The sequence below is a fragment of the Nicotiana tomentosiformis genome, chromosome 7 (assembly GCF_000390325.3).
Source record: "Nicotiana tomentosiformis chromosome 7, ASM39032v3, whole genome shotgun sequence".
NCBI lineage: Eukaryota > Viridiplantae > Streptophyta > Magnoliopsida > Solanales > Solanaceae > Nicotiana > Nicotiana tomentosiformis.
In genome coordinates, this window is record NC_090818.1 from 35088383 (window position 1) to 35116241 (window position 27859).

Consider the following 27859-nt stretch of genomic DNA (forward strand, 5'->3'; position numbering starts at 1 on the left):
TCTTCTTTAGCCGATGGTCTATCGGAAACAGTCTTTCTGCCCTTTCAGGGTAGGATGTGTACATCTTATCCGTAGTATGTGACCTTTTCTTTAAGGGCAATTCTCAACCTCATAAGCTCATACCAAAGGGGCTAGACCAGAAATCAAGCAGTACCACTTCATCTGCCAACTTTTAGACGCTCGCGTAAAATTAACTTAAGTTTTAGAAAACTTAAAGAATTTGTATATTCTGTGTAGTTGATGATAACGAAATTGATGACACAAATATGCTGCAATCTTTACAATATATATGTAGGTTTAGGATTGTCGGCGAAGCTCTATCAAATTGTAGAATTTTTCCAGCAGGACTGCATTCCTTCGTAAGGCTGTAACATGTAGCCAATGACATTACGGAGAGCTTTAGAAACTAAAGAGCAACAGATTGAAGTGTCGAAATGAAAAGAGAGGGTGAGAGATTCATCACCAATATTTGATTGGATCTCTAATTACCCCTTAACCAAGGCTCTAAAATTAGCATATACTGCCTATGCCCTTCATCGAAGAAAGAAGACACTGCCTATTATTCTAGCTATATTCTTCCACGACATGCTGAAAGGCAACCAGACAAACCAGTATGATAGATACTCTTCATCTCCACAGATAAGACTGGAAACTCAGAATAATAGTAGTTAGTATTATAACTTCACATTCTATGTCATCGGCATGCTCCTTATGTCAGTGATATATTGATAACAGATAATAAATTGAGACCTTTTTACTTGAAAAGAATTAAACTCCCTTTCGTTAGAGATAAACCCGCCCACTCTTTTCATACCAGAGTGGTTCTCCTCAAGAATCAAGATGATTTAGATTCAATCACAAACAACTGCAAATAAATTGCTAAAATGAACACCTATAATTTTTACCTAGTATAGACTCAACAGAGACGAGGAACATATGAAAGCAGTACGTATAAGAAATTTGGATTACAAAACTATGAATATGGAATTACCTTAACAATTATCTAGTGGTAGTATCATGTCTGTTTAAAAGTAAAACCTCAACTCTAGACAAGAATACAACCCGACCACAATTTTATGGAAAAATTGTTAAGCATCCATAAAAATGAGGAATACATGCTCAACTAAGGCCAAAAAGGGCATGTCGTGCGGCACGAATAGAATTTGTGTGTTCTATCCGCAGACTCCTGTCTCACAAGGAAAATCTCAACCAGAATACGATGTTAGTGCTTTGATTTCCTCTTTTAACTGATAGGACACAGAGAACACCTTTCGGACACTTCATGGCGAAGTGAACAAAATCAAAGACTAACTTATCATCTGCTACCTTCTCCACCATGGTATATACTGCACTAGCAATCCATTCGCAACCACATTACCACAAACTAACATCACATCTCCGAGTGACAAAAAATACAGACCAAGCAAATCAGCACCACTGTCGATGGACTGCAAAATTGTCAAATGTACAATTCACGTAAAAAATGGGACCATAAACAAAGCAACTGAATGACCACCAAGGCTCATAATTTTTGCACCTCGAAACCTGAAAAGACCACTATGCTTCTGCACCTACCATGTGCGAGTGCTTAAGTACTGGAGGGTGGTTTTCCCTGACTAATTGATGTTAGGCGTTTAATAAGACTACCCTTCAATGATTCAGGAATTCGTGAGATAAACATTGATTTGGCATCTGCAATTAATAACCTCCTGCAAGACCAAAACATTCTTGGTGTGAGATGAAAAGAAAATTGCGAATATTAAGGCATGTTTAAGCCTTGTCAGTCTCAACGTCAGCTCTGAATAAAAGTAGTAATGGACTCCATGCTAATTTCCCGTGCAATACAAGTTCAGCAAATACATTCAACAGGTTTTCTATAGTTCAAGAAATGACCAATAGCCAAATGATATCCATTGATCAGTAAACCTCTAGCCCACCATTGTATTCACATTTTTTCTTTGTTTGATTGACCGCAATTCTTACTCAACCAAGTTCATCACGGCCACAATGTACAAGTATCAATAATGCATTACTCGCTGCGACGGGCTACCTCCAAACAACAAAAATTAACAGCAACATCAACAACAAGAAGATAATTACAATAATAAGAAACAATGATTTTTGGGGTGCTCGAATGGTATTTTTCCTTTACATTCTTAATCAAAAGCATTTCGCATTACAAGCTACAAGGATTATAAGAAAATAATACAGTGGCAAGCCGAGAGCAAGGAGCACAACAAAACAAATTAGAGGGCACACTTCTCACACACATCATACACTTCAAATTGGAAAAAAAAATATATAAAAAAAAAAAAGGAAAAAAGCTGGAAATTGACCCTTGCAGTGGAGACGACATGTAGGAAAGGATCGAGGCAAAATCAAAGAGCACATGATGTAAGCGGCGATGCCACCAGGGGATTCAGGGAATATTTACTCGTTATCAGTTTACAACAGTCAGATCATGGATTCAAAGAGGGAAAACAGAGCATTCTTCACGCAACACACTAAAGCAAGAAAAGCAGAAACAAGGAGCTTGCCGATCACTTACCTTATACAATAACAACGCCTCAGTTTTAAAGTCGGCTATATGAATCCTCACTAACCATCTTTCCTAGAAAGTATAGGACCTAATGTAAATGTATTAACATCGCTAAAACATAGCTAACTATTGGTGTCACTCATATAAATCTTTTTCTTCCGGTGTGCCCTATCTTTCGCTAAGTCTGAATTAAATCTGCATTGATTCCAAGAGATTATAGGTCTTTGGAGACAACTTCCTTCCATGTGAGTTTAGGTCTACCTCATCCCTTTTGACACGTTCATCACTCACCACAGTCCCATACCTATGATGCATTTGGAGGTCAACGCATGACATGACCAAGCCATTTCAAGCGACATTTTCTCATTTTATCCTCAATGTGTGCTACTTGCACATTCTGGCGAATGTGGTCACTTACCTCATCCCAAAAAGAACCCAATTTACCAATCACTGTCCATAAAACCCAAATAGCCAATCGCTGTCAGTAAAAATCAATTAAGTATGCCTTAATCCTAAAATTAATAGAGGTTGACACTATAAGATTCATCTGCAGTAAATCCATTCCATTCAAGCCCATTTCGTTTCAATACCAAATAAGCTTTACCAATCACAAAGGTTCAACATATTGTTAGCGAACAATACTTTCTTTGTCCCAAATTAAATTAAGTATGGCCGGAGAAACTTTAGGCCAAAGGAAAAAAGAACCAAAAAGAATGCCTTCTTTGGTACATTTACCAATATTAGACACATCAGTTTCATTATGAAGCACTATTGAGTAGACCATGAAGCACTACTGGGCTATTTATGAATGCGAAACACTGTTGGGCTAATTTTAAAAACTTCTCAAGCAGGAAAATGCAGGAGGGGAAACAGAAAAGTCTTTGGTATGTTTCACGGAAAAAGATCAGGGAAATTTCACCTTCCTTCTTTTTATTTTAGATTGTCCCTAAACTAGTCCACTTTCTTAAATATAGATATTTCTTCGGTACACTTATCAAGATACTTCTTCTGCACACTTCTCCATGCTTTTCTCATTATTCTATTATAAAGAGATACTTCGGGACCAACTTTAATCCTAACAATGTAACTGATTTTAAAATATAAACAATTGAATTTATATTTCTAGGTCACTAGCAAATAGATTTATCCAAAGTGTGTCTAATAAAATGAAGAATAACAGTGATAAATAAAGCAGAATAACAATGTTCTCAGTGTGTGTTACAAGTAAATAAAGCAAGGTATTTGTAACCTAAGTGGGATGTAGTTGTTCCGAGTTCCTAGCCTACACGTTGTGTATGTGGCTAGTGGGGGGCGAGATCTCCATTAACTATAACCATAATAGCATAACGGACGGGGGCCACGATTTCAGGAGGATCCTGGATGTACCGGAATTAGTCATAGGAAACGTTTAGTCTGTTCCGGATACATACTTGGTGAATTTCTTTCGGTTACTCTTGTCCCGTATTTGAATGGTCAGCCCCTACCATGATTCTTCAGCTCTCTCGGCTATAGCTTCCATGCTCACAGGTGTCAAACCACTCCTACCATATGTCACTACTGTGTTGTGCCACGTGGTAAGACCGATTTTTCCCAATACAAACAATGTCAAAGTTTTTGCAACAATCAATTTTATGATCATTTGGACTATAGTTCTAATTTTCCTTGATAACTGTACCAAAACCAAATAGGAGAACTACAACCACCAAAGAGCGAGTATTAAACTTAACCAAATAACAAAAATGAACCTTCTGCTCTTCTAAACCCAAATAGAATCAACCAGATGGATACAACTTATAAGACCTAAAACCCCAGCTTAACCAGCTTTGATATTGGTAAACCAACCAATTATGTTTTCTTAAACCCCTGCCCATTCCCCCTTTCGTGGAATCCCCAAAGGCATTAATTCTGAACAATCAGTAGAGGAGTTAATTTCACAGTAGGATTTCTATTGGAAAGAGTTAAAAATACAATGGTCTTGGAAGTTCCATCTATATTCTTGGCAGTAATTAACTTTGTCATGTTTAACATGTAAATTCACTTCAAAGTCGCCTTTTAATCTTTCTCCCATTATCACCCTACGCAAGATACTCCACGTCCCAAATTAACCAACGTAGTTTGACCAACACAAAGATGAAAGAAGAAAGTTTGAATGAGATATTGCGCTTCAATTTGGCAGGAATACGCAAAGATAAGAGTTTGGACATGCAAATCCATATAAAGATGTCAAACCGAATTCCAAAATATATGCAACTACGCCTCAAAACCGAACTAACATGTAAGCGCATACACAGAAGCGTTAGATACATTTTTGAAGGTTGTGAAATACAACATTATTTAATGAAAAAAGTGATCATAAAAGAGAGCAGGTCAAACAAATTCGAAATAAGCGAATAAGAAAAAAACTAGGTAATAGCACCCAGCACGTGTTCAAGTTTCCCATAGTATCTAATTTCTCAATTTTAGTATTGAAACAACCAAAGAAGAGGGGAGCAGTTTCGGACTCAAGGACAAACAAGTACTCTTTATTTCTTAAATGTACTAATTCAAACTGCAAAGTTAGAGAAACGTACTTCTTCACATTAAAGTCTGATGCTTCATTGCCTGCTTGTGCCCCCGATTTCTTGGAATGCATAAAAGCATAGACTTCTTCTGACCAACCACACGTTCTTAAAACTAATGAAGCCTCCTTATGAAGCCTGAAACTCATTAGAAAGATAGGGTTAAAAATCAGTTTGAGCAGACAAGATAATACTGTTAAAAGTTTATTTAGCAGGACTAGGAAAGCAGAAAGTACTTCATTATCTCTAACCACCAAACAAGATGACAGCAAAAGGGAGCTTCCCCATTAATTATGTACATAGCTTGACAACAAAACAAATTAGAACTTATCAGCTCGGCTTCATCGAAAAAAATGTCCTACTCAACTTCCTTCCTCAGAACTCTTCTCAGTACATTGTTAATGAGGTCAAGATAAGATATGGCTGATCAGTAACCAACATCATAAACAACTGAGAAGAACAAGAGAATGCACAAATCGCACACCGCTCCACAACCTTGTCTTAGACTCTCTTTTTCTTTTTCTTTTCTCCTCCAAACCAGTGATAAGAGACTTTTTACTGTAATCACTTCCCCACTAAAACTGAAAGCAGAGATGGACCAGAACACAAAATGGTTTTCCATTCAATGGTGAGTAGTGACAAGTACGGATTCGGAAGGGATGAGTGCTTCCAGTTTATTAATTCAAAGGATATCTGGCCTAATTAAGAGAGACAGAATAATGTAAGGCAAAATGCTTGGCACCCTATGGACCTATGCAATCAAATGTAACACTATAACGATTTCATTTTAGCAGCACATAACCTCAAGTTCTAACAAATGTGGGACAAGTATAATGAGTTCAAAAGTTCAATCCCTAAAGTATAATAATACTAAGGACGAGGACCGCAGGAAATGCAGAGATAGAATAACATACTCCTTTTTTAATTCTTCCACCTTCGCACGAGACTGAGCATCTTGCTCAAGCAGGATGCAGTCATCTGGTAATTTTCTCTTTGAACCTGAGATAGAAGAGGATTCAACATGGCCATTTGACATCTCCTTTTGTACAGAAGTCCGCTCAGCTGCCTTTTCATCATTCTCCCCATTATTTTTATGCACATTTCCCCTCAAGGGATTAGTTGCGACACTCTGGATTTTGCCATTTCCATTTGCCTCTTTGGCGGATGAATCCCTTCCTGCAGTCTTTCCATTACTCAAACCATTATCTTTATGGGGACCGTCTGCTACAGAGCTGGTTGCTACACTCGGAAGTTTCCCATTTCCATTTGTCAAGACATGTGATCTTGTCATCTGGCCATTACCACAACTTTTCCTAATACCGTTCCTGCCTGGCAATGATGTAACCTCTTTCTCTGTAAGAACTGATGCTCTCACGTCACCATTTCTATTGTCAGATTCTCTTTGATGAACAATAATTTTGATATTCCCAGAAGTAGGTATCTTCTTGATGGAAGATCTTTCAAATATGCTCAACTCCCTCACTGGGCTCGTATGCACTTTACTGACCTTAGAAATCATTACATTTTCTTTCTCAGAGGGGTGGCCTAAAAGGTGTTTGCCATTTTCCGGTTTTGCTAAGTCACAGGTCGAGATTTTGGATCTAGCCAAGCCATTGGAATGATTGGACTTTGACCCATTAACTGATAAACATGTCTTGGTGGGTGGTGACCTCTGCTTGGTACGAGAGAAGAAAAGGATGTACACCTTCTCTGACAACACTTCTTGCAAGGTTGAAAGAGAAACAAAAGAATCATTACAGCAGTACCAACGACCCACAGCATCCTGTAAACAGCCAACCAAAATCAAAACACAGACATCAGGCAACACAAAACTATGATTGGCTCCATCATCTTATTATTATCATCTTTGAATATACAGAATAAGGAATAACGAAGAATAAAGAAAACATTGAGACTCTTGTAAGCTTGGCCAGACAGATATTTTTCCACCCACTAATGGAGTTCACGGCATGACAGCTTATGCATGAGAAACTATGAATGTAATTTACCTTCAACAGGAGACATTGAGACTACTGTTTTGAAAAATATGAGGGGAAATTAATAGGAAATGAAGTCATCCATGTAGAAATTCACAACTATGATTCTGGCATACCTTGATATATGCATAATAATGCCCTGAATCCGGGGAAAAGCCTGAGTGGACAATAGTTCCAAAAAGATTGTATTCTGGATGAGGATCCTGCAAAATAAGGAACATAAAGTAACTTGACTATGAGACAGAAGTACCTTATTGATCAACTTATTCACTAGAAGTTGAGTGTTCAATCAGCGAGGATGTGCAACTCCACATCGTTCAACTTTTTAAATGCGAATAGGCACACTACTATTCTGTCAGCAGGAGTTACAGGTACAATTCTTAAGGAGGATAGGTCAAATACTCATATATGCACCATAGACTATTATGCCTAAATTGATGCAAGTCAATATAAAATCCATTGTACCATGAATCAACAACATCTACGCCTTAGTCCTAAATAAGTTAGGGTCGGCTATATGAATCCTCAATGACCATGTTCTCCATTTAAATTCATCTCATGCCATCATTATACAAAATAAAATAACAATGAAAAAGTACTAGAAGTTCCCTATATTTCCTAATAGCATAAGAATCTCTAATAGGGCTAAAAGACTCCTAAAAGGCATACAGCTAAAAGTAAATGTATTAACATGACTAAAATATACTCACAGCTACCTGGTATCGCCTATATAATCATCTCCTTTCTTTCTTCATCAAAATAAATCTATTTCTTCCAGTGTGCCCTATCTTTCGAAAAGTCTACAATGATTCCAAGAGATTGTAGGTCTTTCAAGACAAAAAACAAGAAAAAAGAATGCCAAAAAATAGTGTCTCTCTCCCAAAAACAATACACAAACCAACTCCCTGAGACGCACAACCCCATCCAGTTTACCTTCTCCAATTAAGATTCTAATCCCATCTGTTAATATCATGAAATTGCCTAAATCCAGAATTGGGTACATATAAGACCACAGATTTCCCAACTCGAAGAATGGAAAATATGCATATGTTAGAGCAAGGAAGAACGGAAGCCATTAGCAGAAAAAACCACAGTGTCTTTTTTTGGATTAAAAGTAAATATTAGTAGAATTACTATCCTGTATTAAAACTATGCAGTTTAGCACTTTCTTCTAAGCAGATTTACAGACAGTGTAGAGAAAGTGCGAGCAAGCTATGAAATTTGCACCTGTGATTTTGATTGGAAACCCCAAAAACTACCTGCATAGATTCCAAATCCAAATGAATTATCACATCAGTATTCCCTAGCTCCCAATGTTGGTTATTACATAGTTGGAATTTCTTACTAGTGCCACCCTATCTTGATTTGTCCAAGACGTGGTAGTAACAATTCAAGAATTGGTAAGACACGGCATTAGTCTTAATTGGATAACCCATAAACCAAATGTATACATTCCAAATCCAAGTGAATTATCACAGCAGTATTCCCTTGTTCCCAGTTGGAATTTAATAAAAGGGCCTCCCCGCATTGATTTTCCCAAGCAGTGGTATTAACAATTGAGGAATTAGTAAGACAGGGCAATTGTCTAACAAAGGTGTTTTGATAAACTATTACAGATGGGACAAGATCAAACCCAGCTCATTTTTGTCCCTTCTTCTTCCCTCTTGTTCCTCTCTCCCAGTTACACCAGTATGGAGCAACATCATAGTCTCCCATCCTCCCTCCGGTAGCTCTCACCCATCCTGGCATCTTCACTGACACATTTATAGCTCCCTTATTCAAACTATTAGCATCAGTGCTTCCTCCTCGCATACCCTAAGATCATCATCTCTTACTCTTTCAATACCTTGATGATTTATCATTGGTGGCAGCTCCACCCTCTTGAGTACCCCCCCCCCTTCTTTTCTCCTACCCCACATCATAATCGTGTTATAACTCTACACTAACCTTTGCAATCAAGAATGTAATTTTTTTCAAGGGCAATCAGAGTTTTGGATCAAACATGACAGATTGTTGATTATACCCTGTATTACTTCGACTTACCAAACCCAAGGGGAGAGGGCAATAATACTATCTTAATATCCTCCTTTATTTTTGTAGTACCATCTTGGTTCATCTTGATAATAGATCACCTTTACCTTATCAAACAAATACTATCTTAATGTCCATCTGGGCCACCAAACAACCCCTCCAGTTGACCTAGATAAGCTTGTGATTGCCTTAAACATTTTTTAATAAATGCCTCGACTGAAGACAAAGCACAGGAGTTAGGGGTTAAGCTGCTGACTATGGGGGCTTGGAGGAGTAGCGGGGATGTGAGCATTATGTGGACCACGACTGCGCATTGCATTAGGGAAGCTGCTAGAGAGGTATTAGGGGTCCCGAAGGGTTACTCTAGTGGTCACAAAAGAGACTAGTGGTGGAATGGAGAGATCCAAAGAAAAGTGAAAAGCAAGAAAGCGGTGTATCTGAAGCTAGTGGAAAGCGTAGACGAGGAGGAGAAGAGGACGAGTAGGGAGTGGTATAAGATGGCTAATAAGGAAGCAAAGTTAGCAACTACGGTGGCTAAGACTGCAGGATTTGGTCGTTTGTATGAAGAACTTAAGGGCAAAGGCGGGGGATAAGAGGCTACTCAGGCTGGCCAAGGTGAGAGAAAGGAAGGCCCGTGACTTGGACCAAGTGAAGTGCACGAAGAAGGTAGAGTTTTGTTGGATGAGGGGCATATCCGCAGAGGTGGCAAACTTACTTCAATGGTCTCTTGAACGAGGAAGGGGACAGGAACATTGTGCTGGGGGTTTTGGAATCCTTCGAGAGTCGTTGCGACTTTGTGTAGAGGTCAAGGGGGCTATGCGTAAGATGAGCAGAGGGAAAGCGACTAGGTCAGATGAAATCCCGGTAGAGTTTTGGAAAAGTGGGGGCAGGACGATCTTTGAGTGGCTCACTAGGTTATTTAATGTCATTTTTAGGACGAAGAAGATGCCCGAAAGAATAGAGGTGGAGTACGATGGTTCCTTTGTACAAGAACAAAGGTGATATCCAAAATTGCAACAACTATTGAGGTATCAAGCTGCTTAGCCATACTATGAAAGTCTGGGAGAGGGTGGTGAAGCTGAGGGTGAGGAGGAGTGTGTCTATTTCCGAGAACCAGTTCGGGTTTATGCCGGGGCATTCGACTACGAAGTCATTCATCTTGTTAAGAGATTGATGGAGCGGTATAGGAAGAGGAAGAGAGACTTGCATATGGTGTTCATCGACTTAAAAAAGGCTTATGATAAAGTCCAGAGGGAGGTCCTATAGAGATGTTTGGGAGGCTAGAGGTGTACCTATGGCATACATTAGGGCGATTAAAGACATGTATGATGGAACTAAGACACGGGTAAGGACAGTAGGACGGGACTCGGATCACTTCCCGATCATGATGGGGTTGCACCAAGGGTCGGCACCCAGCCCTTTTTTGTTTGCCCCGGCAATGGACGTACTGGCGCGCCATATTCAAGGGGAGGTGTCGTGGTGCATGTTATTTGCAGATGACATTGTATTGATTGACGAAGCAGACCCTGGAGTCTAAAAATTTCAAGTTGAGTAGGACTAAAACAAAATAATTAGAGTGTAAGTTCAATGGGGCGACTCGGGGAGTGAAATGAGAGGTGAGGCTGGATTCACAATTCATACCTAAGAGAGAAAGTTTTAAGTACCTTGTGTGATGACTCGCCATGTCATCATGCCACATAAGTGCCATTTGGCATATATTAATGCCATGTGGAAGCTTACATAGGAGGAATGCTTGCATTTGTGAGAAGATTCTAGAGAAGTATGGACATTTCCTTTGGAAGATCCTAGATGTTTATGGATTTGCTAGGAAAGTCCTTGGAATCTTCTAGGCTTGTAGAGAATTCTAGAGAAAGCCCTTATCTTGTAAATATTAAGGACTTGTGTAACAATTAATATTTGCACACTAGCCCCTAGGAGACTAGTATATAAAGGAGGCCATTCATTTGTAATTCATCAAGCAAACAATTCAAGTTCTCTCTAATACAAAGCTTCCATTAACAATTCTCTTGTGTTCTTTCTACCATTCTCTTAGCGATCTTGAGTGTAGTAAGGCTGACTTGGCATAACAAGAACGTGAACAAATTGTCAAGTGCCGCACGTGTACTTAGTTAATTACTAAGGACGTGACAACGTGGTATCAGAGCAAAGGTTGCGACTAAGGGAATGGCGAACGACGGAGAAATTAACGCTGCCAACACTCAAGCCAACGTCATCCAGGATGCTGCTGGCAAGAGCGGCCGTAACAAAAAGAGAAATGCCACCAACAAGGGCCAGGAGGTGCCACCTGAGGTTGTGTCAAACGAAGGGCTTACATCCCAAGAACCATCTGCCACTGAGGCGAGCGAGGATGAAGTGGAGGTCCTGCCTGAGGACGTCTCGCTCGGTAAAGAGTGGGTGATGAAGATGAACGCGGGGATGGACGCCGTGGAGATCTTTGGCCAACGCTTGGGGAAGGTGGAAGGCACCCTTAGTGTTCTTAAGGGCACACTCTTGAAGAGATTGAGAGCATCCGAAATGACTTGGAGGGACGTACACAGACCGAGATGGAACTAAGGCAAACTATCACTGCCTTAGAGTGCAAACTCATGGAGGCTTTGAGTACTATCGATGCTATGAAGGCAAAGATAGAGTCACTCGAGGAGCATGTTAGTGCTGGCGTGACCGAGGCAGCTAGCAATGTTGTGGTGACGAGGGAGGCCAAGATCGAGGCTCCCAAACCCCCGGTGTTCAAAGGTGTTCGTGATGCGCAAGAAGTGGAAAACTTCCTTTGGCACTTGAAGAACTACTTCAAGCATGGCAAAGTGAAGGACGACGAGGCCATGATCAACACTGCGGTGTTGTACCTCTCAGATACTGCCATGCTATGGTGGAGAATGAAGATGGCCGACGTGGATAAAGGTATATGTACTATTAGCACGTGGGATCAGTTCAAAGCCGAGTTCAAGCGACAGTTCTTTCTAAACAATGTCTTGTACGAGGCAAGGCGCAAACTTAGGGAGTTGAAGCAAACAGGGAGCATACGTGTCTATGTTAAGGAATTCACTACCCTTATGCTTCAAATCCCCAACCTGACCAATGATGACTTGTTGTTCCACTTCATGGACGGGTTGCAAAATTGGGCTAAACAGGAGTTACAACGCCGGCAAGTCGCAAATATAGACCAAGCCATAGTGGAGGCCGAATCATTGATGGATTTCAGGCATGACAAACACGACAAAGGGAAAGTCAAAGAATCAAAGTTTAACAATGTCAAAGGTGGGGGAGACCGTGGCAAAGGCAAGGAGATACAACAACAATACTACAAGACTCAAGATTCCAAAAAGTTGAGTGGCCGTCAGGGGTACGCCGAGAAGAAAGCGCAGGCCGAGAAGAAGGGATGTTACATATGCGGAGGGCCTCACAGCTTCAGGAATTGTCCCGACCTAAAGAGCCTTAACGCCATGGTCCGTGAACGGAAGGAGCAGCCGCAAGGAGAGAGTTCGGGAACCGCACAATTAGGTATGATCGGATTATGCGGTGCTGTCACAAAGCAATCTATCCAACCTACCGAGAATGGAAACCAGTACGTGGATCTCACCATCAACAACAAGCCTGCTCGTGCAATGGTGGATACTGGAGCAACTCATAATTTCGTGACTGAGGCTGCCGCAAAAAGACTAGAATTGAAGCTTGCTCCAACCAACTCCCGCGTCAAGACCGTGAATGCCGAGGTACAAAATGCTCGTGGGGTAGCTAATGGAGTTGGTGTCAAATTGGGAACTTGAAAAGGTATGACAAACTTTACCGTAACCGCTATGGATATCTTTGACATCATATTGGGACAAGAGTTCTTTAGACATTGTCATACTTTGATCGAACCCTACCTCCAACATCTCTTGGTTATGGAGCGAGAAGGAGCTTGCATGGTACCTACAGTGTCTATGCCACACGGACAGAGCCAAGCACAACTCTCAGCTATGCAGGTTATAAAGGGGATCAAGAAGGGGGAGTCGACGTTCGTGGCAACCATCGCAAGTCTGGAGGAAGACAAGAGTTTTCAAGAGACACTGCCACCTTGCATAGAGAAGTTGCTTGAGGAAAACAAAGATGTCATGCCCGAGGAGTTGCCTAAACACTTGCCGCCTAGGCGAGAGGTGGATCACAAGATTGAGTTGGAGCCAGGGGCTAAGCCACCCGCATTTGCCCCATATTGTATGGCACCGCCCGAGCTAGAGGAGCTTAGGAAACAATTGAAAGAGTTGCTAGATGCTGGTCACATTCGCCCATCAAAGGCACCTTTCGGCGCACCAGTATTGTTCCAGAAGAAGAAGGATGGATCACTACGCTTATGCATAGACTACCGAGCACTTAATAAGGTCACGGTGAAGAATAAGTACCCAATCCCGCTCATTGCTGACTTATTCGATAGACTTGGGCAAGCCAAGTATTTTACCAAGGTGGATCTTCGCAAGGGCTACTACCAGGTTCGCATTGCAGAGGGGGATGAGCCAAAGACAACATGTGTGACGAGATATGGAGCCTTTGAGTGGTTGGTGATGCCTTTCGGCTTAAACCAATGCACCTGCCACATTTTGCACCCTTATGAATAAGATTTTCCATCCCTACCTTGATCAGTTCGTGGTAGTCTACCTAGACGACATAGTCATCTACAGCAACACCTTGGAAGAGCACATGAAGCACTTAAGGAAGGTTTTCCAAGTCTTGCGGGAGAACGGGCTATACATCAAGAGGGAGAAATGCGAGTTTGCACAATCAAAGGTGCACTTCTTAGGCCATGTTATTAGCAATGGCGAGCTACGCATGGACGAGGCTAAGGTACGTGCTATCCAGGAGTGGGAGGCACCTATAAAGGTAACTGAGTTGAGATCCTTCCTTGGCCTTGTTAACTACTATCGTCGGTTCATCTGTGGCTACTCAGCAAAGGTCGCACCATTGACTGAGTTGCTAAAGAAGAACAAGCCATGGGTTTGGACGGAGCATTGTCAAAGGGCGTTTGAAGACCTCAAGACAGCTGTAACAGAGGAGCCAGTCTTGGCATTACCTGACTTTGCCAAGACATTTGAGGTGCATACAGATGCCTCAGATTTTCCCATTGGGGGTGTCTTGATGCAGGATAAGCATCCCATAGCATTTGAGAGTCGCAAGTTAAATGAGACGGAGCGGCGTTACACAGTGCAAGAGAAGGAGATGACTGCTATTGTGCATTGCCTTCGTACATGGCGACATTATTTGCTTGGGTCGAGGTTCGTGGTCAAGACCGACAATGTAGCTACTAGCTACTTTCAGACGCAGAAGAAGCTCACCCCAAAACAGGCTCGGTGGCAGGATTTCTTGGCCGAATTTGATTATGTACTAGAGTATAAGCCGGGCAAAGGTAACGTTGTAGCCGATGCCTTGAGCCGGAAAGCCGAGCTTGCTGCAATCACTTCAACAAGATGGGACATTCGTGAGGCTATAAAAGAAGGCATGCAACATGATCCAGCAGCCAAACAACTTATCGAGTTAGCCAACCAGGGCAATACGAGACGTTTTTGGGTCGAAGACGGCCTACTACTTACCACAGGTCGGCGGGTCTACGTGCCTAAGTTTGGAGACATTAGACGGCGGATTATAAGGGAGAGTCATGACACAATGTGGGCTGGTCATCCAGGCCAACGTCGCACTAGGGCCTTGGTTGAGTCAGTCTACTATTGGCCACGCATGCGAGATGACATAGAGTGTTATGTGCAGACTTGTCTTGTCTGTCAACAGGACAAGGTTGAGCAACAAAAACCCGGAGGACTTTTGGAGCCACTACCAGTTGCAGAGCGTCCATGGGAGAGCGTGACTATGGACTTTATCACTTGCCTACGGTTATGGTACTATTATGGTGGTGGATAGATTTTTCAAATATGCCACCTTCATGCCCGCCACACCAGGTTGCACCGCCAAAGAAGCCGCCAAGCTATTCTTTAAGAATGTGGTGAATTATTGGGGCTTACCAAGGCATATTATCAGTGATCGAGACCCCCGTTTTACTGGGAACTTTTGGAGAGAATTATTCGATATACTTGGCACGGAACTGCACTTTTCCACTAGTTTTCACCCACAGACAGATGGACAAACGGAACGGGTCAATGCCTTACTAGAATGCTACTTGAGGCATTATGTAAGCGCGCATCAGAAAGATTGGTCAAGGCTCCTAGACATCGCCCAATTCTCTTATAACTTGCAGCGGAGTGAGTCCACGGGACGGACACCATTTGAGCTAGCCACAGGCCAACAGCCACAAACTCCACATTCATTACCAGCCGCGTTCGAGGGAAAGAGTTTGGGGGCTTATCATATGGCTAAAGGATGGGAGGAGCAGCTTGACACTGCTAAATCCTACTTGGATAAGGCAGCTAAGAAGATGAAGAAGTTTGCACATCGTAAGCGGCTCCCCACAGACTATAGAGTTGGGGACATGGTCATGGTGAAGTTTAATCCAAGACAGTTTAAGGCACTACGAGGCATGCATCAGAATCTGATTCGCAAGTATGAGGGGCCATTTAAGATAGTCGCCAAGGTAGGCAAGATCTCATACAAGCTTGACATGCCATCATATCTTAAGATCTACCCTGTCTTCCATGCCAGCATGTTTAAGCCCTATCATGAAGACAATGATGATCCAAGTAGGGGCCAATCAAGTCGAGCGCCTATTACTATCACCGCCTCGCACGACCGGGAGATTGAGGCTATTATTGATTACCAGGCCAGGCGAAAACAAGGGCAAAAAGCCACCGCAATGTTCCTCGTCCATTGGAAGGGGCAATCACCGGAGGAGGCCACATGGGAACGTTATGAAGATTTATGGCAATTCAAAGATAAGATCCGAGAGTTTATGCAGCAACATTGCGCCGCGGTCGTCGCAACATTAGGTGGGGGAGAGTGTGATGACTCGCCATGTCATCATGCCACATAAGTGCCATTTGGCATATATTAATGCCATGTGGAAGCTTACATAGGAGGAATGCTTGCATTTGTGAGAAGATTCTAGAGAAGTATGGACATTTCCTTTGGAAGATCCTAGATGTTTATGGATTTGCTAGGAAAGTCCTTGGAATCTTCTAGGCTTGTAGAGAATTCTAGAGAAAGCCCTTATCTTGTAAATATTAAGGACTTGTGTAACAATTAATATTTGCACACTAGCCCCTAAGGAGACTAGTATATAAAGGAGGCCATTCATTTGTAATTCATCAAGCAAACAATTCAATTTCTCTCTAATACAAAGCTTCCATTAACAATTCTCTTGTGTTCTTTCTACCATTCTCTTAGCGATCTTGAGTGTAGTAAGGCTGACTTGGCATAACAAGAACGTGAGCAAATTGTCAAGTGTCGCACGTGTACTTAGTTAATTACTAAGGACGTGACACTTGGGTCTATTTTACAGGGGAATAGGGAGATCAACGAAGATGTTGCACACCGTATTAGGGCTGGATAGATGAAATGAAGACTTGCTTTCGGTGTTTTGTGTGATAAGAAGGTTCCAGCAAAACTTAAAGGTAAGTTCTACAGAGTGGTGGTCAGGCCGACTATGTTGTATGGGACTGAATGTTAGCCAGTCAGGAGCGCCCATGTCCAGAAGATGAAGGTAGCAGAGATGAGGATGTTGAGATGGATGTGCGGGCACACAAGGCTAGATAGGATTAGAAATGAAGTTATTCGGGACGAGGTAGGTGTTGCCCCTATTGAGGACAAGATGTGGGAAACGAGGCTCAGATGGTTTGGGCATTGCACAAATGCCTCGGTAGGGAGATGTGAGAGGTTGACATTGGAAGGCCTAAGAAGAGGTAGAGGTAGGCCGAAAAAGAATTGGGGAGAGGTGATTAGGCAAGACATGGCACAGTTTCAGCTGACCGAGGACATGACCCTTGATAGGAAGGTGTGGAGATCGAAGATTAGGGTAGTAGATTAGTTAGTTGAGTGTTCTCCTTGTTCATACCAATAGTATTAGTATGTACTTTCGTATTCTGTTGGTATTAGATTTCTATGACTACCTGTTGTTTCTCTCATTTCGGTCATCTTACTATCTGGTTGTTATTTATGCTGCTTTTACATGGCTTCTCGTTGTTGCGCTTCTTGTTTTTCTCTTTATGAATGTGATGCTTATGTTTCACTGAGTAGAGGGTCTATTGGAAACAACTTCTCTATCTCTACAAGGTAGGGGTAAGGCTGCGTACACACTATCCTCCCTGGACCCCACTATGTGGGATTATACCGTGTTTGTTGTTATTGTTGTTGTTGTTGTGTTATTTAAAACTTTTAGGTCTCCTAGGATTAAAAAAAAAGACGAATCGCCAAAATGAAGAGAAAACATCACAGATGCCGAAGATAAATTCTCTGCCTTAACAACTATATCTAGAGTTAGAAATCGAGAGAACGCCATGTATTGATGCCTACGTGTAGCCTATCCGGCTATAACAAGGACATTTCAGTTACATGTGAAATCATAGTCAAGTTAAATGGCGAAAAATCAAAGACACAAAACTCATTGGCATAAAAGGTTACCCATTTTGAAAACAAACTGACATGGTAGGCTCCGGTGAAGTGCACTAATACTGAAAAAATACCAATACCACATAACTATTTCTTCAAAAAGAATGGTAAAATAAAAGTTTTACTTGGCACCACGCTAGAACATCTTCAGCAGAAGATGGTTTGAATTTAATTGGGAAAGAATTAACCCAATGGTGGGGAGCAAAACAGTATATGTTGAACTTAATCTTTACACACATACCTGACTCGCTTTGCACATGTAGCTTGAAAGCACTAGAAACTCCTCAAAAGCAATAGGCTTATCGATCTTCCCACCATATATTCCTTCAAACCTCTATCCATAACCAAAGCAAAGTTAGCATTGGCAGTTGAATATAAAATAGAAAAGATAAACATTCCAACAATTTTGCACCTTGAGCTGAATGACAAGAACATTTGGCGCTTGATGAATCGACATTTGCTTCCTTGCTGTCACCAATTTCTTACAGCTAAACAAGCATAAGTCCTCAGTCCAACAGCACAGTTATCATAAAATATGTATCAAGAAAGAGGGATAAAATACTCACTTCTCACACTTGTACTTATTATTGCCATCCAAAACCTCGGGCCGAAAAAATCTCTGCATAGCATCTTTGAGGGAGCTACTGTGCAACACATCAAGACTTATATCCATGATCTCGTCCACCTTATTTGACTCAGCACCACATGACAAGCACTTGACCTGGCTCTGTAAAGCACCCCCGAAGATTTCCTTAACAATGGTATTTCCATTCCCATCGGCACCACCACCCTTCCTTCTTTGCTGCTGCAACTTCTTCAACCGCAAACAGGTGTTGTGGCAAGCGTCAATGACATAGCGCAAGAATTCATGGGCATCCTCTTGTCTCCCATACCTAAAATGCTGGGCGAAAATCTTTAAGCAATTATTAATCTTAGACGGAGTATCTAGGGCTGATTCAAGACTCAAAGACCTAGCTATTCGCTTCTCTAATATGCAGAAAGGACATTCACTCTTCTTCTCTGAAGCAGCTGTAGCTCCAGAATCACCTGCACAATAGAAGGACATCTTTATTTCAAGAAAAGCTAAAAACTAGGGCATCAATCAAACATTCAAGTGCTAAGCCAACTATGCATCAATCATAAAGATTAGTTTATGTCAGCTCTATAATATACTACAAATATCATGCTTCAATTCGAAACTAATTGAGTGACTTGAGTCAGTGATATGAATCCTCAATAATCATAACAAATACCAAGCCTCAAACCAAAGTAATCAGACTTATATTATGTGAATCCTCAATAAACTTAAAAACCAACAGCTCAATCTCAAACTATCAGGGTCGACTACAGGAATCCTCAATAACCATAATAACTACCATGCCTCAATACCAAGCTAATTGGAGTCGGCAATATGAATTCCAATTATAGTCCTGCTCAAATTGGGCATGTAATGATTGAATGCTCAAACAAATTGGCTTAGCCCATGTACGAAGTAAAAATACACCCCCCCCCCCCAACAACACACACACAGAGGCGCACACACAATAAAGATGAGTATAATAAATAAATAGTGGAGGAATTACAAGAAGAGGAATGTTGAGATTGGAGGCAGAAAAAGGCAAGGGGAGGGGTGTAAGTGAGGCACTGAAGAACGGAGTTGAGATAACAGGTATTGCCGAGGTTTTTGAGCCCTAACGGTGGACCAGTTTTGCGTCTCTGGCTGAGCAGATTCGGCTGCCAATTCATTTGCAGCAAATAGGCCATTAACGACCTAATTCTTCTTCCTCCGCCGCCAGCACCGCCGCGTATGGGCTGCCCCAAAGCCGCAGCCACCACGATCGCATCGCCTCGAATTCCTCTCTCTCTATCTCTCTTTCTACGTTTCGCTTTTCTTTTTCTCCTGTTAGGTTTTTTCCAAATTTTGGTTGAGGGAGGGAGATTTCCAGAATAATGAGATGTTTAATTGTGGTTTCAAATTGGCATATAATTCTCTATATATACAATTTGTTTTTCGGGGTGGGTAAATAATAGTGTGGCGTTAGTATGTTTTGTATTGGGTCGTTGTATAAAGAAAGAGAAGACGAGGAGAGTGTGAAAACAGAGAAGTCCCCCCACCCACCCCCCATAAGACAGACGTACCCTTCTTCCCAACTCCCAATCCTCTTTTGTCCTTCCTTGCCTTCGGGCCTGCCCTTTTTTTCTTTTTTCTTTTTTCTTTTTTCATTTTCTATTCACTGTTTGTTTTGGATAAGAATGTGCCGCCAACGTTTATAGGTAGTGGTCCGACCAACTATGCTGTATAGGGTTGAGTGTTGGTCAGTCAAAAACTCTCATGTATAGAAGATGAAGAGTAACTGAGATGAGGGTGTTGAGATACATGATTGGATGTACCAGGAGGGATAAGATTATGAATGAAATAATTCGGGACAAAGTGGAGTAGCCTCTATTGAGAACAAGATGCAGAAGTCGAGGTTGAGATGGTTTGGACATGTTAAGAGGAGAAAAATTGATACTCCTGTTAGGAGGTGTGAGAGGCTGGCCATGAGGGGTTTGAGAAAGGTCCAGGTAGACCAAAGAAGTGCCGGGAAAAGGTGATTGGGAGCGTTGACTCACCTTACTGAGGACATGACCCTTGATAGTAAAGGTGTGGAGGTCGAGGATTAGGGTAGAAACCTAGTTAGTAGTTGTTTGTTTCCCTTTTTCTTACATGTAGTATTAGTAACACTCATGTCCTTTCATATTCTTAGATTTATATAACGTCATGTTATTTAGTTTAGTTCAGTTATCGTCTTTCCTGTTGTTAGTATTTGGTACCACTTATTCTTCTCTCCTTCTTTCTCCTCTCTCTTCATTTTCCTGCCTTTTCCCCTCTTATTCTTCTCCATCTTTTTCTTGTTCTTCCTCTTCTCATATGTCTGTATAATTAAGATCTATAACAAAGACTTAATTTTATTAAGATGTTATCATTCACATTCATTACTTACTGCCATCACCGTCTACCATTATCAACTACTACCACCACCATCCTCAACCATAGCCGCCGCCACTACCACCATCATCCTCAACTATAACCACATACTCACCCACCTCAACTATCACAACCAATCACCACATCACCATCAATAACCATAGACGGCACTGTCCACCATTATAAACTATCATCACCCATCATCACGTTCCTCAATTACAACCACAAACGCCACCCACCTTTATTAACTATCACCTTCCACCACCACCATCCTCATTCATAATTGCTATCGTTATCAATCACCACTAGCTACTACCTAGAACCATCATCATTAGATTAATTAGTATTTTATTTAAACTTTATGTTTATTAATTTTTAAATAAAGATAAATTTTATATATTAAGATATTAAAAAAACAAACAGTCTTAATCATTTAGTATTCAGATCTTAATATTCAGATGTGTATTCAGATTCAAATGTCTTAATCTTAATACACATCTTTACATTCAGATATGTATTCAGATTCAGACGTTTTAATCTTAAAAAAATAAAACAAATGAGACCTTAGTATCAAAGAGTTCATGTTCGAAAGTGTTAAAATAAAATAGCGACATAAGCACGGAGTGATTCGTAAAATGCTTATCTTTATATAATTTGAATAAAACAAGCTGAGTTCAATACGTAGGTATTACTAACCAATTAATCTTTTCCCTTTTCCATGAGCATTAATGTGATTTTCTCAGCTCTCAAGTTTAAACTAACCATGGGTATTACTGTGTGAAACTTCACATGTTCTTTCTATTCAGGTGTAGGTAGTCCGTATCTTCACATATATGTCTATTTTATTGAGCGTCTCTCAGAGAAAGTGCCTAAATTGTTTCGCCTTTTGTGTGGGTTGGAACTTACCCGACAAGGGACTACCTTAGGACCTTTATATATAGTTTCTATCACCGTTCACTAGGGCTTTGGTTATTGGCTCCCCTATCATCAGGTCACCAACTTCCTTGACCTGCCCCATGCTACTCGGATCAAAGCATAAGCTAGTGATGCTTTCAGCTACTGGACTTTCACCATCTAGGATGCAACATTCGGGCTGGTTCGCCTAGCAGCACGGCACTTGTATTGCTCTCCCACAATCCCGTTTTAAGGTTTATTTAAGTTGCTCCTATTTCGCTCACCGCTACTACGGGAATCACTTTTTTTTTCCTTTGCACAACTTGGGAAGGAAATGATCTTCACATAAAAATGAAAGAATCTGGAGTGACTAATGAAAAAAATATTGCAGAATCAAAAAACAAACAAATCAATCGCCGAGAGCTCGTGTATGAGAGTTGATTTGACTAACCGAACTATGGCGGATCTCAAATCAATGATGGGGTCTGTTTTGATGCCTCCTAAATGTGTGTCCAAATTGGACCAACTCTTTGTCAGGCTATAGTTCCCTCAAAGTTATGGACCGACTCTCTACTACTTAACAAAGTTTCTATGCTAGGTGTGGCCTTCTCAAACAAAGTCAAAGTCTACATTTGTAACAATCTCATTCAGTGATTTATCTCGACCCTTGATTGGTCCTTGTCCTATATACAGAAAGAATTTCACGGATAATCGTCATTAAGAAACATTTCTCACTATCTGAAGTGAGCACAACTTGAATCGGTAAGCTGTATGAGTTATTGATACATATAGGAGTCTTATATCAGTATATAAAAACATTATATGTATGATGCAATAAAATATGCACAAGGAGTATTAAGTATTAACCTCAAGCCTTAAAGACAGACAAACAACTCATGAGAATACAAATACAGAGGAATAGTGAAGGAAATTTGAGACAAAAATTCCTTCATTAGAGTCAACGTAAGAGATCTGCCAGAGACAGAAAATATCTAAAGCTAATCCCTACATATCCTCGCTTATTCATCACTTTTAACTGTTCAGTAGTAGCAGCCAACCTTTAAGAGTCCTTTGTGACAAGAACTGCTATCAAGACAACAGTGGATACAGCCAGCCCCATTGGATCTTCCACTTATCAGTAGCCGAGCAATCCCATTCTGCAAATCTCATTTTACCAACACGAAGTCATATTTGTTTATATAAGTTCTATCATTCTGAAATATTCTGCATAAACATTAAATACATTGCCGTATACTCTGATTTACAGAGCAGAACATTGATAATACAGAAAAGAATATAACAATCTAATTGTAACAACAGCCTTGTATATATATGAAAGAATTTCATCCAAGTGGTGCACAAATTCAAAATGTCTGCAACATATTGTAGTCCAGCTTTTTTCGTGCAGAACAAGGTACAAACTCTCTACATCACTCAAGTATACTGTTTTTGTATCTTATTCTCAAATATCACAAAATCCTCCAAATTCAAAAGTAGAAGCAACACTCAAAAAGGTCGCATCCACAGGTACATTCCCTAGTCAAAAATCACTGTGTTTCACTATGGCTTCACATAAAGCAAAAACTGTGAGCCAGTATGTCAGATAATGCATCATTGAAAAGCACTTCCATCCCCCAATAAGAGCATAAAAGAACTTGAACGCTTGCCATCATTTACATGCAAAAAATCAAGATAAGTTGCAACGCTGCTCTTCACATACATCTAGTTATTGGAATTTGTAGATGGTATTAAAGGTATAGATTGAGTGGGTTGAGACTCATCTGAGCTTCCTGGGAAAGCTGCCTTTTTTAGCTTGTGATTATTATATGCAGCTACACCTGCAATAGCTGCACAAAACACCACAACTTTATATGTTAATATATGCTCATGAAGTAGTTCCATTAATTATTTCTCACCATACATGAAGACACAGAAGGCAGAAGCTCAGAGTCATTCCAACATAGGCAACTAGTACGAGGAAAAAGCAAAAAACTTCTGACTCAACATGAAGATCACAGCAGCATTACACCTATCACTCTCCTAGTTACTTAGAAATGTTACTACTGACAGCCATAACCATCAGTTTGCATCTGCCTCCAAAGAAGCACTACTAGAAGTTGCGATTATGTTAGTTCAATCTAATGAAAATTTGGAAAAACAAAACCATTTGCTCAAGGTCAAAGAACCCATAGGAATATACCATGGTACAGTCCATTCTCAAAAGCTTTATAGTATGAACAAACTGACAGAGATATATCAGAAGGATTAAGCAGCTACCAGGCACTAAGATGAAGCAAAGCAACAAGGATATATAAATACTCTGCATAACAGCACATGTAGCAAGGATGAAGATTTAATGCATGCTTTTTCTTTCTTTATAGAGGAAAGATTCCTTGTCTGAGAGAAGCCCCCTTTCACACACTGTTCCTCCTCGCTAGAAAGAGCAACAGCAATCTCTGGAACCCAAACAAAAATGCATTTACTGATCTCATCGTTTACGGAATCAATTTTTTTTGACTTGCAGAAGAATATGTAGAGCTCAGGAAGCACAGGAGATTACCAAACCTGGCTATAATGCACTTAAATAGTTAACGTAATATGTTCCTGGTGAACCACTCAAGGGGATTAGGAAAGGAATTTTGACAAAAAGTTTAGAAAATTTACCAATAGCATAACCAAAAAGATTAATTAATGTCAATTTTGTATCCGCAAAAAGTAGGGCAGAGAGCAGCACAACGACCCAATCTTTGACAACTCCAGCAACACGAATTGTCAGGGCACTTGTATGTTGAATCACCAGAAAAACAGACAGATTCAGGGCAAAGGTACATAGAGAATTTAGGGTTAGAATAAGAGGATGGAAGCTCCATGTCCTCTGTTCGTCCATCTTTGGTTTCTCCAAAAAGATCCATGGAATTAACAAACAAAGAGCGCTGCATTTTTGTCAAGAAGGTTCAATCAAAAATGAGTATTAATCGCGTCGAAACAGAAAAAGATAATGTCAATACATCAAGCTCTTAGACATAAAACTGCATGCCTGCATGGGCTGACATAGTACATCACAGATATGGGGTTGAGCTTCAGGCCCTTCCGTTTCACCAGAATCTCCATAAATATAAGCCTCAAAGCTTCTCCAACTACACCTCCCATTTGATAGACAACACCTACCCAGTTAATATTTATTTCCCCATAAGAAGCCACAAGTACACCAAAACTGATTACTGACATTATGAGAAGCATTCTGCAGCTCATCACTTCGAGTCCAGCTGCTACCCCCAGAATGAAAACTGCTACAGGCACTGCAAAACAAACCAAAAGAGAGGATGATGCCCTTGGCACAAATGAACAAAGGAAAACAGAGTACGGGAATAGGTGGTCAACTAGCCCAGCCTCTAAAGCTATCTATCAAGCATGATGAATCCCATGAGAGCTATTCCTATGAGCTTATTTCTATTGTAAAACTGTATTTTGCATAATATCATCTATGGTGGACGGCACCATAAAACACCTGGAAAGCAGTATACTTACTGATTGCTTTCAGCATCTGAGCAAATGAAACTGAAATATAGAGATAAGCAGTGTTCCCAAGCCAAAGTGTCATAGCGAACATTGCACCAATTGGTATGACCGAACTCATGTATCTGCATATTAAAACCACAACAGCATTATTGAATGATTTATAGTATAATTGAAAAACAAATCTGACAAAAGAGAACCACAGAAAAAGAATAAGAAAAACAATATGATTGTTTAATATGGATGAATTAGAATGCCGGTAAAAAGCTAAGCCCGGAACAAGAGATTCTTCAACTTTTAAGTTAATTTCACACAAATAGCAAGTAAGAAAGTTCAATGTTAAACTTTAGTTTCTCCTGTTAATTGGTAAAAACCATTGGTAACTACATTAGCATAACTCCGTTTTCTACTAATTTGATTTAATTAATTTTTGTCACATTTATAATATCAGAATTTAAATACGCATCAACTACGTAATACGTAATCATCTAATGGAGAACATGTGGAGGCTACAAACTGCTTTTCATTTTTCTAAAGAACTGATGAAAAAGAATAGTTTCTTTTTGAGAAGAAAAAAAGGTGGTTTATTGTGTAATTTTCTTATGTTACAAGTACATGGTCTAATCTTTCAAACAAAGTGAAAATCGGTGTCACATCCAAAAAGCATAGCTGAACCTGTAATATGGGAACAAAGGACTAAATGAGCCTAGGTAAAAAAAAAAAAAGAAGAGCTAAACTAGAAAAGTCGGCAAAAGAAATAAAGGCCTTGGATAGAAGTCAACCATCTGTAAGACAAATATTTGACATGAAATTCTTTCACTTGAATACTCACATATCTAGAGTCATCCCTTCCTCAACTTTCATTATCTGCATGAAATTACCTAAATTAGCACTATAGGCTGGCATATAAGAAATCATTACAAAACTAAAGGTGAATACTCCTTACCTTCAGAACCTTGGTAAGCACAAAACACAGAATTGAGGAGAAAACCATGTGAAGTAGAGTCAATCCAAGAGGATAAGGAAAGTTTATATCTTTTGAAGACAAAACCCACTGCAACACACATCATTATATTGCAGGTCAGATAAAGGAGCTACAATAAGTCACACATGCGAACTAGTCTTAAAAGCAGCAATTTTATTGACTTAAAAGGGACCTCAATAAGATGCTTATCTAGTGAATACGATAGCGATGAACAGAACCGCATAAAGATTATCCTAGAAGATGAGAATCTTTTCACTTCATTAACTTCTTCAAACTGGTAAAAAAGACTTTTGACTGATTGAAACTAGTTCTACTACTACTTGATGTTCTTTTCGCTTCGTTTTCCTACTATCTTGTTGTTGTTAATGCTTGGTGATAATGCTTTTCTTTTCGTCTCTCTTGAGCCAAGGGTCCGATCAACAGCCTCTCTGCCTTCAAGGTAGGGTAAAATCTACGTAAATATTATCCTCCCCGACCCCACTTGTGTAATTACATTGGGTTTTTTTTGTTGTTGTTGTTGTTGTTGTTGTTGTTGTTACTGATTGAAACTAGAATGCAGCCTTAAGTTGAGGGTTAAAGGAGAAAAATGTTTTAATACCATTGGACCAAATAAATCAATGAATTCTAAGATACTGGTATACTACTACTTCCATCCAAGGGAAGGTAATAGAAGTTCAATATCATTGAACTCCAGATTTATTGTTATCAAATGTCTATAAATGACTTTATTCGCTTAATTATTTGATCTTTTAGCTTATCCTCTGTATCAACTCATAAACACGGAAATAAAGATAGAGTTAAGGATAGGCCCAAGTCTTTTGGATTTTGACCTATGAACATTCACAATTCACACTACCCTTAGGAGTTAGGGCGTAATTTCACACCCTGCAATAACGTCAAACTTCTAGTACATGTAACATTACTCATAGTGAGAACCATGTTTCTCTCACCGTTAAAAGCGGATTCAAAATTTTAAGTCATGAGGTACCACTAAACCAATACTCTTTTTGAACATAGGGGTGAGAAATTAGTATAAATACATGTTTTTTTTTTTTTTGAATATTTTGAACTATATATATATAGAGAGAGGGGTCCGAATTGAAGGCAGTGGGTAAAGTCACCCGTAGATCCAAGACACAAAGCATTACTCCAGTATCAAATAATAGGCACAAGACAAATGCAATACAAATAAGCACATTAATTTAGAGGCAAGTGTATTTACGTGCTTAATTAACAACGTAGAAAGGGAAAAGAAGCAACCTTGTTGAAGAAGATCTGACCACTAGAGAGTGCAATATAGAGGAGAAGATATGAATATGTTACCACATCTTCGCTCACCCATTTTTTCTGCGGATCCGCCATTTCCTGCACCCCTCACACTCGGCTTGAATTCACTGTGGGACTTGATATTTGAAAAGAAGTTAAGTGTGAAATGGTGGAGTGGAATGGTTAAAAAGTGTGACGAGAAAGAATACGGAAAGAGTGCTCAGTGTTCAGACTTTTAGCGCGCCTGACTTGGTGGATTGGTTGCTTCTTTTCCCAGTTCTTATGTACCGACTGCCCCTCGTTTACTTTCCTTCTACTTGCATTTTTCCATTTCCCAATGGATTAAAAACATAATATAAGGACTCCTTTTGTTTGACGGAAAATGACTTAGTTTAAAATTTATGCACTAAACAGTGTACAAAGAGATTATACAATAAAATTACTTATTATGTAAAGAAAGATTGTAAATATTAATCCGATAAAAATAGTAACTAACTTGCTATTGTCATGAACCAAAATCTATAAAGGTCGTGATGACGTCGTACGCCACTGTCAGGCAAGCCAACA

General features: G+C 40.1%; 2 protein-coding genes across 4 annotated transcripts; both read right to left on the reverse strand.

The window, feature by feature from the left end:
- Nucleotides 1-935: 935 nt before the first annotated feature.
- LOC104116575 (ubiquitin carboxyl-terminal hydrolase 25) lies at nt 936-19781 on the reverse strand. 2 transcript variants are annotated; one of them, XM_009627461.4, is made up of 9 exons: nt 19247-19781; nt 18230-18710; nt 18076-18151; nt 17905-17997; nt 7211-7297; nt 6012-6880; nt 5110-5235; nt 1576-1709; nt 936-1448 (listed from the first exon to the last, which is right to left on the reverse strand). In XM_009627461.4, the coding sequence occupies exons 1-8, from the start codon at nt 19425-19427 to the stop codon at nt 1589-1591; spliced, it is 2034 nt and encodes a 677-aa protein (XP_009625756.1). In that variant the 5' UTR covers nt 19428-19781; the 3' UTR covers nt 936-1448; nt 1576-1588. The 2 variants fall into 2 exon arrangements, 1 of the variants encoding a protein (XP_009625756.1); XR_690882.4 differs by having other exon boundaries at nt 1270-1448; nt 1538-1709.
- A 2599-nt stretch (nt 19782-22380) lies between these two features.
- On the reverse strand, nt 22381-27619 carry LOC104116576 (probable sugar phosphate/phosphate translocator At3g14410). 2 transcript variants are annotated; one of them, XM_070181441.1, is made up of 8 exons: nt 27287-27619; nt 25988-26095; nt 25874-25908; nt 25054-25166; nt 24563-24824; nt 24190-24458; nt 23246-23372; nt 22381-22682 (listed from the first exon to the last, which is right to left on the reverse strand). In XM_070181441.1, exons 1-7 carry the CDS (start codon nt 27386-27388, stop codon nt 23248-23250), a joined length of 1014 nt encoding a protein of 337 aa, XP_070037542.1. In that variant the 5' UTR covers nt 27389-27619; the 3' UTR covers nt 22381-22682; nt 23246-23247. The 2 variants fall into 2 exon arrangements, with proteins under 2 accessions (XP_070037542.1, XP_009625757.1); XM_009627462.4 differs by lacking the exon at nt 22381-22682 and having other exon boundaries at nt 22831-23372.
- Between the last annotated feature and the right edge of the window lie 240 nt (nt 27620-27859).

Coding starts and splice junctions, on each gene's coding strand:
- LOC104116575 (XM_009627461.4), bottom strand. CDS start 19,427: ATGGCCTATTTGCTGCAAATGAATTGGCAGCCGAATCTGCTCAGCCAG. Junction 7,298..17,904: donor ACATGTGCAAAGCGAGTCAG/GTATGTGTGTAA, acceptor CTTATTTTGCAG/GATCCTCATCCAGAATACAA. Junction 1,710..5,109: donor TCAGACTTTAATGTGAAGAA/GTACGTTTCTCT, acceptor TTGGTCTTGCAG/GAGGTTATTAATTGCAGATG.
- LOC104116576 (XM_070181441.1), bottom strand. CDS start 27,388: ATGGCGGATCCGCAGAAAAAATGGGTGAGCGAAGATGTGGTAACATAT. Junction 24,459..24,562: donor TACTATGTCAGCCCATGCAG/GCATGCAGTTTT, acceptor ACAAAAATGCAG/CGCTCTTTGTTTGTTAATTC. Junction 23,373..24,189: donor TCTTTTTGGTTATGCTATTG/GTAAATTTTCTA, acceptor TGTTTTGTGCAG/CTATTGCAGGTGTAGCTGCA.